The sequence below is a fragment of the Cervus canadensis genome, chromosome 22 (genome assembly GCF_019320065.1).
Source record: "Cervus canadensis isolate Bull #8, Minnesota chromosome 22, ASM1932006v1, whole genome shotgun sequence".
Lineage (NCBI taxonomy): Eukaryota > Metazoa > Chordata > Mammalia > Artiodactyla > Cervidae > Cervus > Cervus canadensis.
Genome location: NC_057407.1, coordinates 53,889,229 through 53,906,468, shown reverse-complemented (window position 1 = coordinate 53,906,468; position 17,240 = coordinate 53,889,229). Strand labels below are relative to the sequence as shown.

The 17,240-nt window shown below is 45.2% G+C and overlaps 1 protein-coding gene across 1 annotated transcript in view; it reads left to right on the top strand.

The window, feature by feature from the left end:
• The first annotated feature begins 299 nt into the window (after positions 1–299).
• TGFBR2 (transforming growth factor beta receptor 2) overlaps positions 300–17,240 on the top strand; it is an 88,318-nt gene continuing 71,377 nt past the window's right edge. Inside the window, exon 1 of the mRNA XM_043441859.1 lies at positions 300–522. Within this exon, the coding sequence (XP_043297794.1) occupies positions 429–522 (94 nt within the window). The 5' untranslated portion in view covers positions 300–428. The remainder of the gene's footprint in view (positions 523–17,240) is intronic.

Genomic DNA, 17,240 nt, shown 5'->3' with positions numbered 1-17,240 from the left:
ACGTGGAGGGCAGCGAGGGGCCGCTGAAAGTTTGCCAAAGCCCCGGAGGGGCCGGTCCCGGGGCCGTGATTGGCAGCTGCGAGGGAGGGCGAGGGCCGGGAGCCGAGCCGGGGAGCAGGCTCCGGGCGGCGAGAGGTCCTGCCCAGCTGTTGGCGAGGAGTTTCCTGTTTCCCCCGCGGCGCCCGGGCGAAGTCGTGAGTCACTCGCACGCCGGGCCCGACGACACTCCGCGCGCGCGGCCGGGCCGGCCTCCAGCTCCGCTCCCCTCGGCCGCCGGGGCCCCCCGCGCCTCGCCCGCCGCCACCCTCCCCGCGGCCCGCGGCGCCACATCTGGCCGCACCACCGCTGGGCGCCCGGCGCGGGGCCGGAGGGCGCGGAGGCGCGGCGTACGCGCTCGGGCCGGTCTATGAGGAGCGGCGGGGGCTGCCATGGGCCGGGGGCTGCTCGGGGGCCTGTGGCCGCTGCACGTCGTCCTGTGGACGCGCATCGCCAGCACGATCCCGCCGCACGTTCCCAAGTCGGGTGAGTGGCTCCCCTCCTGGGCTTGGCGCCGGGGTCCCCGGGTCCCCGGGTCCCCGCCGGGCTGCGCTTGACAGTCGGCCTGGGAGGCGGGCGGAAGCCGGGACGTGGCCTGGGTCCCTGTGCCCCGGTGCCTTGTGCTGGGACGGGTGGGCTTTTCTTTCCAAAGGCCAGGAAAGTAGCTTCGGCGGGGGGCGCGCGGGGCGCCCGGTCCCCTTTGTGCGGGCAGGAAGGGCGCTGCGTCCCGGGCCGCCCCCACCCCCGGAAAGGGAAGTTTGAGAAGTTGGTGATCGGCGGAGGCAGGACGCGGCGGGCCTCGGAGTGAGCGGCGGGCACACCTGGTCCGGGCCTGGGATGGCCCAGCACCCGGAAAGGGCAGGGACCCCCATTCTCTGCCCCTTCTCAGGGTCACATGCCCCCGGACCGGGCTTCTTGGCCCTGAGTAACTTTAGCAAAGTTTCGAGGAAGAGAACGATTGCCAAAGGAAAGTTGTCTGGTTCCACTTGGGGTAGGCATGGATGAGGCCAGAGGGGGGCTTGTCAGGTGGAAGGCGGAGTGTTTACTGAGTGCCTGCTAGGTGCTGGGTGCCTGAGATGTTGCCTGGAGCAGGACAGCCCCGCCTTCCGGGCTTGAAAGCTCTCTGCAGTGGTTTGGTGGAAACAGAGGAGTTAAAGTCTTAAATCCCCCTGCCCACCTGATCTTGATGTCTAGAGGGTTTTGAGGGGAGAAAAATGCAGAAATTGCGCTCTTAAGGATTTGTTATGGAAAGTATCCAACCCCTGAGACCTCGACAGTTAGAAATTTTGCAACCCTTAGCTACAGAACTGAGTATATGCATCTGGGATCTGGTAACAGACCCAGAGTCTTTGCACCTTCATGGGCCTCAGTCTCCTCATCTGTGAAAGGACGTGGTTAGGTTTGGATCATTTTGGTTCCCTTCATCTTTATCATCTTATGTCTCTCTCCTTTTGATGACTTGGAGATGCCCTTCATGGATTAGGGATGAAATGTAGAGGATCAGACAGACAGCCCCCTTCACTCTTGAGGACACATTCTGTTTACCAAGGGCCAGAGGCAGACCCCTTTTGGTTTTGTCTGGAAGAAATGTGGAGGAGTTTCTACTCAGGACATTCCATAGTACTTGAAGTGGATTGACAACTTTTAACAATTATGTTTTATGCTGAAGGTGGCATGGAGATGGGAGTTTTTAATAGAATGAGCAAGAAGCAGTGTTGTAAACAAAAAGATCCTAACACAAATTTGAGTTCTACAGTTTGCTAACATTCCACTGTTTGATTCTTGGATGCTTTCTTACACTGCAGTACCAGAATGTTTGACTCTCTGATATACCCCGGACTCTTAAAACACCACGTGATATTTTGCTGATATTTTAAATGGTACCCTTAGTTTTCAGTTTGCATTAAAAATCATTAAAACTTTTGTTTCAGTTTATGAAAGAAGGAAATTAGTGGGCCCCGATTCTGTTCGGATTTGTTTACAAGGATCAGATTTATGATTTGCGAATTCCAGACTCAGTAGTTCATGAGTCAGTCTCAGTTCATCTACATACACACTTTTAAACAATTAGCTTCAAAGCCAACTGGCTTTTTATTTGGGCTTTTAAACAGTATTACCAAACCCACAGATTTCATATTTTTATGGAATTAAAGCCACAAAATGGCTTACCCCTTGTAACTGGTATTCATTTGAAGTTACATTTTTGAAGATAGTTAAAGGTCAAAGGTAGCTGTAATCAAGATAGGAAACCTAATTCCACTTGTATTTAATTTTCCATGGAAGTCAGTGGTTTCAGGATTTTCCTAACATAATTAGTAACCTGTAGTGACATTTTTCAAAATATCTTAATGCATAGTAAGGGAAGAAATAAGATTTTTTTTTATAGCTTTCTCTTCAGTTACTTAAAAAAAAATTCCATCTTATGTTTAGGATATTGACAGGTGAGCCAAGGATTTCAGTATACGGACAAACTTCACTAAGATATATACTTAAAGGTATCTTAGTTTTTGTTTTTGACTTATCCTAAATGCCTCAAATTAAGTAATTGCTCTTTGGGGGAGAACTGTAAATGTCTGAAGACTCTTCAGATCTGAAAAATATAACTTCTACTTTTCAAATACCTAACAGGAGATCCTGGTTGAGGACTCAGTGTTGATGAAAATGTCAGTACAGATAAATTTCTTTTCCCAAATCACTGCTGATTTTGTCAGTGTTCTGGAAACCACTAGGCCTAGAATTTGATCTATTTGCTTTTGTTCCCAGAAAGTACATTTCTTACCTCTAGGCCACTTGGATTAATGACATCTTATTTTAAAGCAGTTACGGTTTTTATAAGATACTCATCATGTTTTGGATTCTTGGTCTTTTTTTCAAGGTAGCACCCCACCTTGAAATATTGCTGTCTGTAGAACCAGCATACCTGCTACATGGTCCCCATTTCCATTATCAACACAACTTAAAAAAAATTTTTAAACCTTATTTTTCCAATTAAGAATGACACTTCATTGGTGCTGTTGCAGAAAATGTCCATTACCCATTCTTCCTTCTTAACAGTGTTTATAATATCATTTTGTGCCAGGCAGGTGGCTCAGACCTGGAAACAGCATCTTGAGTGAATAAGACAGGCCTGGTCTTTGCCTCTGTTGAGTCTAAGATATAGGAGTGTGTTGAGACCCAGAGAAGGATTCACATTTTAACCCTGGGTGCTGGGAGGCATTATGGACCCCTTTGTCAGAAGCCCACTTTGTTGAGTGTTTCCTTCCATTCTCTCCACTGTCCCTCTGAACATAGGTTTTTCATTGATCCGTTCTTTTCTGTGCCTGCCTTGTTCCAGGCCCTCAGCTGGGTCACCTCACTTTTGTTCAAGCTGCTGTCTGGAACTCCTGTTGCCTTGGCTAATTTACAGTCATCTTTTAAGACTTACCTCAAGGGTTATCTTCTTAAGCAAACCTGCTTTCAGTGCCCTGGCTGGAGCGAAAGTTTCCCTCCAGGGGGCAGGCCTCTCTGGTAACAGTAGTAAGGCAGAATTCTCTATGGGACTCTCTCAAAGGCAGTGGATTTGTCTTACTTGTTTTTCTGTCTCCAGGGTCTCCAGTAACACCTGGCGCATCACCTAGCACCCAGGAGACGCTGCCCTGAGCCTCCACTTCATCCTCCAGGAGGCAGGGGCATGTTCGCACCCAGGCAGTCACTGTTTATTGGGTGTTTGGTCTGAATGGTCAGGTCTTTACTTTTAGTGAGAATAGTTTGGCTCTGACCTCCATAGGCAATTTTGCTGTTTTATACTGTGTCATTGGTCCTTTTATTCTGATGATCTCTTGGAAAAGCTGCTTTTAACTTCTGACAAACATGGTGGAAAGCTGCGAGAAGTTTTCATCCAGCCTCTTTAGCTGTTCGGTTGAATTTGTGTAGGGCATTCAAAGCCATTGCAAAACTTTTTCAAAGTTTCTCCCAAAGATAGTTTCCAGTGAATACTGGAAATACAAATCCATTCCCTCCCTCCCCTTTTTTTTCTAGAAAATTGTCGAAAGGAGACTTTCGTTAAAAATGAAGTGCAGAAATCTAAATTTAGCTTTGAAGTTTCTTTTTTCATCAGGGTCTTCTGTTTGGGTTTTTAAGCAGTGAAGCAGAGTTTGTCTAAGGGAAGTGCGGCCCTGGGGCAGCTGCTGTCTGCAGACGAGCAGTGTCGCTATTATTTAGGTCTGATGCAAACCACCAAAACAGTTTAAAATAGGGTGTGGAGGAAATGTCCTTCCTGGCTGCAGCATGGCATTATTTAGCCAGTTTCCACAGAAAAACATAACTCTCTCACCTTGTTGGGTCCTGCCCTTTGGGGCCGTTGGTACAGCATTCCAGAATAACTCATGATTTTCAGTAGAAGTGATTTAACAGATAGGCATTAGCAGCAGGAATGCTCACCATGTGTTTCACACTCCTTCTTTCCCTCGTAATATTTTGCTCTGTATGCACTTGTGGCTTCTGACTAAGGTGGGACAACGATGATGGTCCTTCTTGCCTGGCATGTTAGGGGGTTTGGGAAGCCAAGCAGGCACTCTGGCTCATCTCAAGGACAAGTAAGGAAAAGGGAGAAGTAACATTTGAGAACCTGCTCTGAGCCAGTGGCTTGACATTACTATCCAGTTTAATCCTCAGAAAAAATGGGGAAGATGAGTTTCATTATCTTTATTTTGTAAATGGGGAAGGTGGCGTCTGTACAAGGCCACTTGAAGTTTGCCTCTGTGTGTGTGTGTGTGTGTGTGTGTGTATTTTCTAATCTCGCCTTCCTTGTATTCTGCTCGGCCCTTCTCCTCGGTGTATCTGTGTGGATGTGTGTGGAGATGGAAGGTTTGGAGTGAGTCAAGGGTTGTCACAGGGAAGGGGAATTTACCATCTAATGTCCATTCAGTGCCCCAGAGATATGATTCGCTTTGCTCCTGTGATCTGCCTTCTTCCTGATTGTCATTGTAACTATAGAAAATTGTAAACTATAGAAAATCAAGATAGGGAGAGTCTCTTTGCCCAGGGAAACTCGGCCATTCCTAATAATAGCATCTGAGTGGTGGGACACCCTGCGGGGACCCGTCCCTTGACCACTGACAGCAGCTGGATGTGGACTTGTTTCTCAAGATGTGCTCTGCCAACCCTAGATTCCAGGCATGCAGGACCAGCATCTGTGTACAGACCTTCAACAGCTGCTGGAGTGGGTGGGAGGAGTAGGATTCATCCAGGATCACAAAGGGGGATGATTTGATTTTTGGTGTCTCACTCATTGGAAAACTTGTAAGCAGTTGATATTCTTTGCCTCCCGAAAGGATCTCTCTTTTACTTGCCGTAATCAGCGTTTTCAGTCTTGGCACTCAACTGCCTCCTTGCCTGTGGTCGACTTAGGATTTCCTGCTCAGCTTTTTCAGGGTTCCCTAGGTCTGTTCCTGGGGCTGAAGCTATAGATCATTAGAATGGACTTATCTTGGGGCAAGTGTGTGGGATGGTGAGATCGTATCTGGGGAAAGTTGCCTGCCCTTTATTTTATGCAGTTCTTTATTTTATTTATTTTTGCTCTTTTCCAATAAGATATTCGCCCCCCCCTGCCCCCCCGCCCAAATTTTTCTGCTTAGTTAAAATATAGGCCTAGTAAACAGACAACAGGAGCCTCTGCCCTGGAATTTAGAGGGCACTGCTTTTATTCTTCTCTGGTCAGGCCCCTGTCCATGGCCTGTGAGTCCAAAGTCTCCCCTTTTTATTTTTAAAAAATATTCATTTATTTAGTTGGCTGCCTTGAGTCTTAGTTGCTGCACGCAGGATCTTCGTTGCATCACGTGGGATCTTCCGTTGCGACACACAGCCTCCCTAACTGTGGCCTGTGGGCTTTGTTGCTCCACGTCATGTGGGATTTTAGTTCCCTCAGCAGGGATCGAACCCATCCCCTGCACTGGAAGTTGGATTCTTAACTTCTGGACCCCCAGGGGAGTCCTCAGAGTCTCCCCTTTGTAGATCAGTTTCAGGTGTCTGGCAACCCAGAATATGCCCTCGGATGGCTGTGGACATCTTGTACAGCCTGTGTGGACCTTGGGGCCGTCCTCCTGTGGGCCCTTGTAGCCACTGGTCTGTGGGCCTGAGGGCTGGCGCAGGCACAGCTGTGTATATATGGGGTGTAGGGAGTGTGAGCGTTAAAACTGGGGAGTTTTACGTGTCACAAGGCCTCTCTTGGTTCTGGATGGAGCAGCCAGTGGAAAGAGGAAGGTGGTTCATTGTCTGGGTCTGGGACGGTGTTTCCCCATTTCCAGGGCTGGACTCTGAGCAGGTCAAGAGTTGGAGAGTTGAACTTGGTCTTCTCTAAGACGTTATGAAGGTGCATTTGTCAGTTGAGGCAGAAGGATCAGACCTGTTTTATTGAACAGTTAGTTTGTGTGATCTGTAACTTTGAGTATTCTGACCTGTGATCTGTGGGCCACCACTTGTATGCTGCCGCCCTGGGTGTTCCGATGCCGGGGTGGATCTGTACCAACCACATGCCTTTGCTGAGGTGTTAGGTACAAAACTAGTCGTTGTTGATTGTATCATATTTTCCCTGGAGTAAAGAGATTGCTCATTAGTGAAAAGGCTAAGAGTTTGGCTGTAATCATAGTATTGTATCTCCTTGAGGAAATTCAGTTTTCCATGGCTTGTCTTTTCCTGCAGGAAACTTAAGCTGTATTCGTTTGACTTGTCCTAGCCGGGATTTCAGTTACACAGCTTCTTTAAGATTCCCCAGTGTCTTGCTTGCGTTTCCTCTTGGTATTGGGAACATGAGGCACGGTGCAGCTTATCTGCATGTTTTCTTCTCCTATTGTAAATATTTTATTTGAGTGATCTGTGGCCTTCTCAAGCCTTTTTAAGGAAACAGGAATATCAGTACAGTATAAAGAAATAAAAAGCCCTTAGGATACTGTACAAGGTATTTTTGTCAAAACTGTGCATTTTGGGGAGCTGGTAGCTTCGCAGAATCAACATGAGTGTCTTTGAAGGAAAATAGGGAGTCACGTGTGTATTATCGAGATTTTCCACTTTTTCTGTTAAAGGTGCAAATTGTGGTGGAGGACTCATTAGCTGTGGCAGGAAGCTCACTCCGCTGCTTTGTGGATGACTGCTGCTTGTCCTGAACTCTGCAGGACTTTGCTAAAGTAGCTGACGGTGGCTCAGGCCCCCGCGGTGGTGTTTCGTCCTGAGGAAGCTTCCTGTGAGAGATTTTGTGGACAGGTGTCCTGATAATGTGATGATTTTAGTTACACTGATTGGACCACACTGAGCATTTCGTGTGTGTTATGTAACCTCCAGGCAGGTCAACTTTATAGTGCTCGTAGTAAGTCTTCTAGAGATCAGGGAAATTAATTAAGGCCACTCAGTTAGCAAATGGTTAGTCTGGGGTTGAACCCAAGATGGTCGGGTTTGGGTACCTAGACCCTAAGTGTTATGCTGTATTGGACAGGCCACCTCAATTGATACAGACCACTTCTCCATTATAGCCTGGGTTCTGGGAGACTCTGGGGGTTCAGAGAAATAATGGTGATAGCCAACATTTTTCTAATACTTTGGCCTTTTTTATATGTTATCCCATTTAATTTCTTTAAATAAAAGAATGTTTAATCCATACACCAGGTAGTCAGACATTAGGCCCATCTTGTGACCTTAATGGGAAAATGAAATATACATGTCAGATGAAATAGCCCTGGCTGAATCATGGCCATCAAAGAGTTTAAGTATTCTGAGCAAATCAGGCACTTTTTTTGGAAGAACTGGGGAAATTCAAGGATGAATTCAAGGATGTATAAGTAGGTGGGAGATATATATGGTGTGCCAAGGTGGTTTTACCATGATGTGGATAGAACTTAACCTCAAGGCTTCTCCCTGGTACAGGCCTGCCTTCTTGCTCTAGGAGGGACCCTAGCAATATGGTTAACAAGTGTCATCAAGAATATTTAAGACATCTTGCAATGCCCTGAGAATTACAGCTCATCTGTAGAAGACACTTGATATAGAGGCTTTCCCAAATTTAGAGGCATCTCAGCACATTCATATGATACTACTTACATAAATACTTCCAGGTTATTTAAGAATAAGTTAAAAAATTCCAGGGGCTTCCCCGGTAGTCCAGTGGTTAAGACTCCATACTTCTGCTGCAGGGGATGTGGGTTCAATCCCTGTTGGGGAACTAAGATCCCACGTGCCATACAGTACATCCAGAAAGAAGGGGAAAAGAAGAATAAATTACAAATTATGGTTAACAATTCTAGAAGAAATATAGAGTTATTTTAAATTTTCTCTAAGGAGATATTGTGAAATACCATTGGAAGAGATAAAGACAGTGCAACCAAAAACTGTAGTAGCATGGATCTGAGAGGCGTATCAGGCAGTTAATTTGTTTTCTTTTAAATTTCATACTTGTGGTATCTGCAGCTTCTCAAAGTTTGGAATTTTTAAGATGCCACTCTAAATTCTAAATACTCACTTTCATACCTAAATTTCTGTTCTTAATGTTTATATTCTTTTTCTTAAAGAGTGCCCTTAAAATTGATAAACTTCAGCTTAATGGTAGGGTTTGCTTGTTGACTTAGAAAATAAATTTTAAATGTTCCCCACCCCCAACTCCATATAAATACCCTGAAGTCTGCATTGTTACATCACCAGACCAAAACTTCTTTTCCCTAAGGTCTTCATCATTTTCCTAGTTTAGAGGCCCCATGCCAAGTAGAAAAAGAAGTTGTAAATATGTAATTATCACAAAGCCTTGATCTTGAATGATCTAACCCTGCTTTGACCCATGGTTTTGAGATTAAGTCTCTGCCTAGGAGACAGCTGATGAAGATTAAACCCCGTCATACTGGCTGTCAAGGTGTCTAGGGGCCTGGTTACCTTCTTTAGACTCCATCGGTCTCCTTTTTCTTCAATGTATAGTGACAAGTATTGAACTGGGTAAGATTTGCAGCTTTTTCTGTCCTGAAAAAGCTGGATGTTAGTAAAGGAAATCATCGATGTTGACTTAGAAAACATGATCATTAACTAATCAAAATAGAAAACTATTGAAAGTCATCCCAGATTGGAACAGACAAATACCACAGACATCCAGTTGGAGTTTGTTGGGAATGGATGCTATTAAAAAAAGAAACACACCACGGTTATTTTGGAAATCTCCTAGTGCAAGTGCCTGTGCAGACATCCTCAGTAAAGAGCATGTTTCCTGCAACTCCCGCTTTCTCCTCCTGGCCAGAGAAAGGCGGCCTGGGTTCGGGTGGGAACACCATTTCCCTCTGGTTAATTACAGTGTTGGCATCCTCCCCTTCCTCTGAGTTGGTAAGAAGGTCTGTGAATAGTTTTCCCAAGGTAGAGAGTTAGGAAATGCTTCTCTACATCTAGGAAAAGAGAACCCTGAAGGAGCATCTGTCTTTTGGGGGAAAAGAATGGAAACTTGTCTGAATATAACTAGTCTTGTCTTGCTTTTCAAAAATTTCTCCATCTCTTTTCTCAAAACATTCTCAGAAAAGACAGAATTTGCTCCATCTGGGCAGTTTTCAGCTACTCTTTTCAGCATGGGAGTAGCTTTGAGTCCTGTAATTGCATTTCTGTATAGTCAGCAGCGGAGGAATCTTCTGATTGTTGCTTTGGATGACTGTCTTGTTATCACAGTTCACATGTATGTTTTAGTCTCTCAAACCCATAGTATTGAGCAAAAAAAGAAAGACCATATGATAAAATGTGCCTTCAAATATGTGAAAAGGGAAAAACAAAAACAAAAACCACCAGTAGTAACACTTTGTATTCCCTGTTCTGGAATCCCTTGAAGTCCGTTGTTTTAAAATAATCTCTAACCCTCAGAACCCACCCTGGGCACTCTTCTCTTCTAATCTCTCTCATCACCGCTTACTCGCTGTAATGCACAGCGGGCCGGCCAGCCTTTTCGTCTGTGGTCCTCTTCTGTTTTCCGTCCCCTCTCCCTGCAGTCCTGCTGGCTCTCCTTTCTCACTCTCCAGGAGCCTCATTTCCCTTTCCACATCTACCTTTCATGACCTGAAGTGTGCCATGAGGCCAAATTCCTGAGCTCAGAAATGATGCCTTTCTATCACCCCCTGCTAACAACAACGAAAGATGCTCCAGTACTTTGCTACCCAAAGGGCGGTCCAGCTGCCAGCAGAATCTGCATCACTGAGGGTTTATGGGAAATGCAAATGTTCGACCCCTACCCAGACCTACTGCCTCAAATCTGGTTCTGCATTTTAACGAGATCTCTGGGTGATTCATGTATGTGTACATTAAAGTGTGAGAAGCACTGTCGTCATACTGTGGAAACCTTTCCACAGGAGTATCAAGTGATCTACAGAGATTTCAGTTTGTCTGCAGACTTTTTTCTGTCACTGAGGAAAAGAAGGAAGAATTCAAGGAAGGGTAGCTGCCCATTTTATGAGGGTGTTTTGACTCATCCTCAACCACAGGGCCCGTTTTAACCAAGGGTAAGTAATGCTCTAAGGCTAGCAGGAAAGAAAATGCTGAAAGCAAGTCAATTAATTGAGAAGGTTTTAACCCATGTCTTTTGGGCTTCTGTGGTGGCTCAGCTGGTAAGGAATCCGCCTGCAGTGCAGGAGACCTGGGTTCAATCCCTGGGCTGGGAAAATCCCCGGAGAAGGGAATGGCCAATATTCTGGCCTGGAGAATTTCATGGACTATATAGTCCATGGGGTCGCAAAGAGTCAGACACGACTGAGCAACTTTCACTTGCACTTTACCCAGAGCATCTTTCATGCCTGTTTCCTCCACGGACTGTCCCAAGACCACCAAGTGTCACTCCTAGGGATCCTTTTCTCTGCTAAACTCAGCATTCATCATGTTTACTCTTTAGGTATTTAATCGCAAAACTCCTTGACATTTGTAGGCTGTAATTAAGTCAGGAGCTTAATGTATTAATTAATGTATTGATTGATTATTAATGTGTTAATTAATGTAATTAAGATATGCTGGCATGTCTTAAAATATGTTGCACTCCCTTGTATATAAAGTATGTTTCCAATAAATTAATTAATATCAGGTTTCTCAGGAAGTGGTTCTACTTTTCAATATGGGAAAAAAATCTATTGTCTTGAGAAATGTTTTTGGTCAGTGCTCAGGGAGGATTCCATTTTTCTTGAATCCCTCAACATTAATTTTAGACTGTTCTGAGAGCCCTATGACTGGCTTCTTCATTGATGAGCTTCTGTATTTTACTCAACAGAAGGCAATGTTTGCACCTCAGCAGCTTTTATCTTCCAATAGTTGTGGCTCCCTGTCAGTTGAAACAACTCATTCTCATAACAACTCTTTTTGATTTTTCCAAATAATTTTATTTTCTGACTTTTTTTTTTCTTTTGACATCTTCCTTGGCAAAAACAAACAAAACGTATAAAAACTTTCCATTGCAGCCTTGTCTCATGTTGCTTCTTTTCCATCAGATCGCAACTTACTATCAGAGTAACTTTCAAATAGATTCTCGTGTGTGTGTGTGTGTGTGTGTGTGTGTGTGTGTGTGTGTCTGTGTCTGTGTGTGTGTGTGTGTGTGTGTGTGTGCGCGTGCGCGCGACTCAGTCGCATCCAAGTCTTTGTGGCCCCATGGACTGTAGCCCTCCAGGACCATCTGTCCATCCCAGGCAAGAATACTGTAGTGGGTTGCCACTTCCTACTCCAGAGGATCTTCCTGACCCAGGGGTCCTGCATTGGTAGGCGGATTCTTTACCACTATTGCCACCTGAGAAGCCTCTGACACTCTTGATTAATCCGACACTATTTACGACAATTACCTAGTTACAAGAAATGCATTTTTGCTCTTAAATTATGCTACCACGGTGCAAGACTGAACTCCTGTTTTCTGTCATCTGTAAGGCTCTTCTCATTGGTTTCTGCCCATGGACACCCCTCGTCCCTTCAGTACACAGTGTGTATCCCATAAGTTAACTCTCCCTCGGCTGTCAGGTTGACCAGTGACCTGCTGGAAAGCTGTCCGTGGATCCTCTCCATGGACCCTAGGTGACTGCAAGGCCCTCGCTTCCTTCCTGAGGTCTGGGTGCATCCCTGGTCCTCGGATGCACAGACAGGACCCAGCATCAGTTAGATGACCTCAGGCCTGGATGGGACCAGCCTCTCCCTCAGCCCCCGTTCTGCCCTCTCGCATCCTGAGGCCCTGGTTTCCCTCAGCTTCTCTAATCTGCGACTGCTGCTCCACAGTTTTCCCGGTCTCTCCTCACACCCTGCGATACCTCTGTTCCTTTGAAACAACGCCTGGCCAAACCCCACTTCTCCTGCTGCATCTGCAGTCAGATTTGTCCTGTTTTTCCTTCACAGTCTCTCTGTCAGGCCTGGCTTCCTCTGGGGCAGCCCTGGAGGGAAGCTCCCTGTGGCTGGATGTGTGTGTGTTTTAAATCCCGTCGTAGAAGGAAAGCCCTCTGAGGGAGAGCCATCTGTCCCTGGTGCTCAGCGTGCATTGTCACTGAAAAGATTGTTGGGTTTGAAACTCATTACTTCTAAAGGCCAGGGACACTGCTCATAAATCCAACATGGGGGGGGTGGGGGTTGACAAGAGTTAATTTTTTGCTAGACCGCCTGCTCTCCCCAGGTGTGTCCTCCAGGGCAGGTTATTTATAGCCACCTGTGGGGGTATTGAGAGCGCCACGGGCTTGTGGGAAATCTAGCATCCTGATTTGTGTAAGTGGCTCTTTACAGCGGAGGTTTCCTGTGTGTTCAGCCTGTAGTTTCTGTGAATTCGGGGGAGCTGCACTCTGTGGGCGGGGAGGGCTGTTGTTTTTCCACCCCATCACAGCCCGCCTTTGATTCATTTATCTTCTTGTGTGCATCTTTTGTCGAGGGCCCAACGTGCCATGACTGCAGAGGCCAGAAAAAGTCAAAGTAAATCATACCATCTGACGACTTAGGGCAGTTGTGTTTTTTTTTTTTTTTTGCCAGTTCTGCCTTTCATTTTCTGATTCATAGGTTATTTCCTGTGTTGGGATGGTTGGAGAAGAGGCTGTTGAATGCTGGGGTAGGGGGCTGGTGGAGAGCTGCTGAAGACATCATCCTACCTGCCCGATGGAAAACATCCCGTCTGCAAGGGACTCCTTTTGGCAAGTTTGGAAAAGTCCTGTGGAAATAGCTCATGGGTAGGAGACAGGTGGAAAGGCTGCCTTAGGTGGGCACTTAACAGGGATGGGTCTCCAGAGAAGGCCCGGAAGGCCCCAGCCCCGCCATCACCATGCTCTCCACAGCCCCTGTGTCCACGCTCCCTTGCTGGGGTGCCTCCTGGGCCAGCACAGCTTCCAGACACATCTCCCCTCCTTTCCAGCTGAGTCATCACCCCTCAGCCCTCCTCTGCGGGAATTCTGGAGTAGACTTCATAAAATAACATAGACATGGACTAGCAAGCTAGCCCCGCCTGCTCTATTGATGGGGGGAAAGGAGGTGAAATAAGGAATTTGCGTCTTAATGTTTCTGTGGCACTTACTAGACAGAGAATGCTTTTAACTTGATGTGCCGTTGGTGAGCTTTCAAAACTGTTGAAAACATGAATATTCCAAAATGTGGGGATGTTTGTGGCAATTATAGACTCACTTCTGTTTATTCAACACTTTGCAAAGCAGTTTGTCAAAATCAGAGTATGTCGCATTACCAGTTTTTGAATTAGAGGCCTCTCGTGTCTTTGGGGCCCAGGACGGAATCTGGTTTCCTAACAGTGCAGTGGTTACTTCTTGAATGAGTGTTAGAGCGCCAGTGAACTTGAACCTTGAAGCCCCTCTGCTCTAAGCCTATTGGCTTTGCTTCTCAAGGGATGCCTTCTTTTATGTAAAAACAATGGACTAAATGTTAGTTGTCTGTGTCACTCACGTTCTGCCAGTCAAAGCAGTTTTGTTCTTCTCTGTATGTCTTTATTTATACATCTAGCCTTAAGTTCTGGAAAAGGAAGCCTCAAACAATTCCTGACCTCTGATACAATGGACTGTTTTGCTGATGACCTGTACTCTAAAATAATTTATATTCCTAAAAGTTTTTGGAGGAAGCCCCTGAAAAATCTTGGCAAAGTCAAATTGGTCCCGAGTCACTTTTCTTAAATCATCTTCCCGGTTACAGAGACAGCCCACGGAAGCAGACGTGGCCCTCGTGCGGTCTCAGATGCAGTGTCTTGAAGCTATAAGAGAAGCATGAGGCCATGGGGAATTGAGGATTGTGCCGGTTGACAGCAGTCACACAAACCTCAGGACACGATGGGCTCGTTCGCCTTTTATCAGCAGCGAGCAGGGCCACAGGGGAAGGACCTGATTTCAGTGAGCATTTCTGCCCACCACCCTCTGTGTGCATATCTCTTGGGAGCATATACAATGTCTTTCATTGTTAAAATAGCTGTTTTAAATGAAAGTTTAAAGCACAGCAAATGTTGTGAAAACAGTCCTTTGCTTACTTGTCCAGGCAGATGGGAAAACTAGTGCCAGGGAAACAGAAAAGAGAAGTGATTTGAATAACTTCAAGAAAATGGCAACCCACTCCAGTATTCTTGCCTGGATAATTCATGGACAGAGGAGCCTGGCGGGCTACAGCCCATAGGGTCACAAAGAGTCGGACAGGACTGAGCACGCATGTACACGCACTACCATTGAGACGAACTGGGGAGAGGGGACCAGTGGAAAGAGTCTAGTCAGATAACTTTGAAGAAAATGTATTGACCATGTCTGATTATAATGGTGTTTTAATCATCCCGTATGTTCACAGAATACTTTGTTATCTGTAAAACACTTTGCTTTGCCCATCACATGTAACCTTGGAGACAATCCTCCAAGATGGGTCTACTTATCCCATTTCACAGACGTAGAAACGGAAGCCTAGAAAGATGAAACCCCCAGAGGCATCGTCAAGTATCGTTTGTCTTTCATCAGTTTTAGTCATTATACTCCCTCGCTGCTTCATTTCTAATTAAATATAAGACCAGAACTCTGGTCCCATCATGTTTTTCTGTCTCCATAACTAAATTGTAGAAAAGGGAATGGGAGGGTTGGTGTCAGAGGCCTCGTTTTTTTGCCTTAAACCTGAGAAGCCGGGTTTAGGACTGGAACATTCCCTCCTGCCAGATGTTTTTCTGAGGGTTTTGTCCACCAGTCTTACTGGAGTTCAGACTGTGTTGTGAGTCATTTTTCTCTTTCCCCTTTTCTTGTGGGGACAGTTTCTCTTTTTAACACCATGTGGTCTACTTTCTGAGGGTTATGTCACCATTGTCAGGAGACAGATGTTGCCATTTGCAGAGCCTGGGGCTGTTGCCCTAGTCCTCTAGGTTTCCTCTTGCCTTGAGCTTCAGAGTACATGACGTGGTCAGGAACGTGAGGGTCTTTATGTGGGAAGGCCCAGAGGTCAATGACTGCTGGGATCCCTTCGAAGATCTTCTTAAAGATAGATGTCTGGAAAAGATGGAGGGAAAAACAGAGTTGTTTGGGCTGGCAGAATATGAGTAACATTAGACATCTAAGGTTTAGTCACATTGCTTTGATAGTAAAGAAATTATACCTTGAGGAGCTGTGAAGACTGCACCTGTGATTATGACACTTTGAAAGGATTTGGTAAGAAATGACCTCGTTGGCAGAAGCACCATTCAGGCTGCCAGCACACAAGGATAGTTCAGAGAACTCATAAAAAGAGAAGTTGGGTTGTGCTGTTATTTTACTGTATTTCAGTTAAGGAAGTGCATAAAAGCCGCCCCATCTGTCCCATCGACCACTTTCTCTCTGAGCAGGTCCATCAGGATGATTTCCCATACCAGGATCCCGGATGAGTCTGATCCTTCCTCCTCAGTGAACGTTTCCTAGAACAGATGAGCTTCTTTATGTAATGATTGGGTTCGTGAATTTGTATCATAATTGGAGAGACTCTTCCAACTATAATAAATTTCAGTATTATCTTTATACATTTTCTTCTGTAAAGGGACTTGTAGTAAATCCTCTGGAATAATGCCTTTTATATAATCCTTTAAAATGTATCATTTTACATACTGATTCCTGTTAAGGCAAATGTAATAAGGAAAATACATTGTGAACATTTTAGAAATGGTCCTTTTTTGGATCTGTCATATAGATGGTGCTCAATATGTTTGTTTAAATAGAAACATGTGCTCAATATATGTTTGTTTAAATAGAAAAAGAAAAATTTCATGAAGACTAGAAACAGAAATTACAATCTTGGAGCATACTGACTTAAAACTTAACTTTTTTTTTTTTTTTTATTTCGTCTACTTAACTATGTGATTTTTCTGAAGGAAGAGTTTATCTACAACTGTTAACTCTGATCTAAGGAACTGTGTATCTTGTTAACTTCTTTGCTAGTTTCTCTAAAGGAACATATGCTTTCTCACAGTTCGTTTCCTTGAACTCACTATTCATTTTCCCTTTTGGGGGTCAAAACACTTGAGAAATTCAGCTTTCTCAGGAAGCCTGCTCCTCAGACTTTTCAAACAGACCTTCCTTTAGGCCTATTGTCCCTTTCGTGATTGGCAGAGGATTTCCACCCTTTAAATGATAGGAACTTGTGAAATCTGCTCTTAAAAATTAATCTAAAAATGATCTTCCTGGAAGGAATTGGTACAATAGCAAACAAGTGCCTGGAGGCCATTATGTTTATGATCCCTGCTTCATCCTAAAACGATTTCTTGAGTCACATAGGGAGATTGCTTAGGTTGAACTTGACCCTACCTATATAAACATTTATAATAAAGTTCAGTTTGAACGCAGTCCTGGTTTTCCTAACAGCAGGCCGATGGCTGGTGTGCCTGGCCACCTATGTCTAGAGACCATGCCCCTGCCCTTACACCTTAAGTTTGTCCCTGCTGAGTTCTTCATTCTGTATAGCATAAATCCTCCCCGAACAGCATTTATTTTTAAAATTCTGGCTGCGCATTAGTTTATCTAAGGTCCTTTTAGATGCCTGAACCAAACCCCTAAAAGTTTGACTCATGTGCCCTGGGTTTAGGCCCTGGCATCAGTTTTGTTTTGAAAGATCCCCCGATGACTCTCATGTGGAACCCAGAGTGAGAAACACGCGTTTAGCCTAACCCAGCTGGGCTACAAATGGAGAATTTGACCAAGGGGTTTACTTGGTCTCCCAGCAAAGAAGTACCATTTTTTATTTTCGAAATCTCACATCTTCTGACTTTAAATCCAGTGTAACCAATAAAAGCAAGG